At 63.9% G+C, this 1,221-nt stretch overlaps 1 protein-coding gene across 8 annotated transcripts in view; it reads left to right on the top strand.

Annotated features, from left to right (window-relative positions):
- Positions 1 to 279: 279 nt before the first annotated feature.
- Plekha7 (pleckstrin homology domain containing A7) overlaps positions 280 to 1,221 on the top strand; it is a 186,096-nt gene continuing 185,154 nt past the window's right edge. For 4 of the 8 annotated variants that reach the window (XM_031388001.1, XM_031388004.1, XM_031388002.1 and 1 more), the window contains exons 1-3: positions 281 to 809; positions 912 to 988; positions 1,067 to 1,124. In XM_031388001.1, the coding sequence (XP_031243861.1) occupies positions 727 to 809; positions 912 to 988; positions 1,067 to 1,124 (218 nt within the window). In that variant the 5' untranslated portion in view covers positions 281 to 726. Of the gene's footprint in view, positions 810 to 911; positions 989 to 1,066; positions 1,125 to 1,221 lie in introns of all 8 variants that reach the window. The other 4 variants (XM_031388000.1, XM_031387999.1, XM_031388006.1 and 1 more) reach the window with 3 other exon arrangements.

Here is a 1,221-nt window from a genome sequence, read left to right as displayed (position 1 = left end):
CCTGCTCTGTCCTGAAACTCTCAAGCAGTTCTGTCTTCCAACTCGCAGCAATCCTTCTGCTTCAGTCTTCCCAGGCCTGGAATCACAGGCAAGCTTTTCTCCTATTTTACAGAAGACATGGAGGCTGCTCCGGAATCCAGCAGAAACCTGTTCGGTGTTCCCAGTCTAAGAAAGAAGCACACTTCCGGGGTGGGGGGAGGAGAAGCTATGGTGTGCAGGTCGGCTGGTTTTCCTGGAGCAAGGGTGTGTGCCGGGGGTGGGGTGGGGGGAGCTAGTAGACTATTTCACCGCCCGCGAGTCTTGGGGACAAAGGCTGCGGGGCCCTGTGCCCCGCTCCGGCCGGCCTTCCACCAGTGAACTTTGGAGGCACCGGCTGTGACTTCGAACCGCGAGTCACTAAGGCTGGGAGCCCACGCTGCACCCACCACAGGGGAACCCAGTAGGGTCGGTCCAAGTCCCGCGTGTCTCAGCCCCTACCCACTCCTTCCTTTCCTCTCCCCCTCTTTTCTTCCAATGCACGCTTCTCCCTATCCCTCCTCAGATCTTGTCCTCCCCTCCCTATCCCTATCCAACTCCTAGTTCCAACTCCTGTTACTCCAGCTCCCCGTTTCTTGTCCCTCCCACTCTGTCCAACATCTTGCACCCCTATCTCCTCGCCCCGCCCCTTACCCCGCCCCTTCACCCATCTCCCCCTCCCCCTGCCCGGGGCTCAGGCGCTGGGCGAACATGGCGGCTGCGGTCGGGCGGGACACCCTACCTGAGCACTGGTCCTACGGCGTCTGTCGGGACGGCCGCGTCTTCTTCATCAAGTGCGTGAGGGGCGGCGACACCCGGGTGGGGTCTTGCGCCGGGGCTGGGGCCGCGGGCGGGCGTGTGGGGCGGCGGCGCTAACAGGTGCACCTCTCCCGCAGTGACCAGCTCCGCTGCACGACCTGGCTGCACCCGCGTACGGGCGAACCGGTCAACTCGGGTCACATGATCCGCTCAGGTAGGCGTTGGGTCGGTGGGGGGTGCGGGGGGCGCCACAACTGCGCGAGTTTGACCAACTTTTCTCGCTTTCCCGCAGACTTGCCGCGCGGCTGGGAGGAGGGCTTCACGGAGGAGGGCGCCAGCTTCTTCATCGAGTAAGTGAGCCCGCACCGCGGCCGCACCTGCCTTGCTCTCCCGCAGCCTTGGCGGGCTCGGCGCTCGGGGTTTATTTGCTTGAAGGTGGCGGGCTCG

This window comes from Mastomys coucha, unplaced genomic scaffold (genome assembly GCF_008632895.1).
Source record: "Mastomys coucha isolate ucsf_1 unplaced genomic scaffold, UCSF_Mcou_1 pScaffold21, whole genome shotgun sequence".
Lineage (NCBI taxonomy): Eukaryota > Metazoa > Chordata > Mammalia > Rodentia > Muridae > Mastomys > Mastomys coucha.
This window is presented reverse-complemented; position numbering and strand designations above follow the sequence as displayed.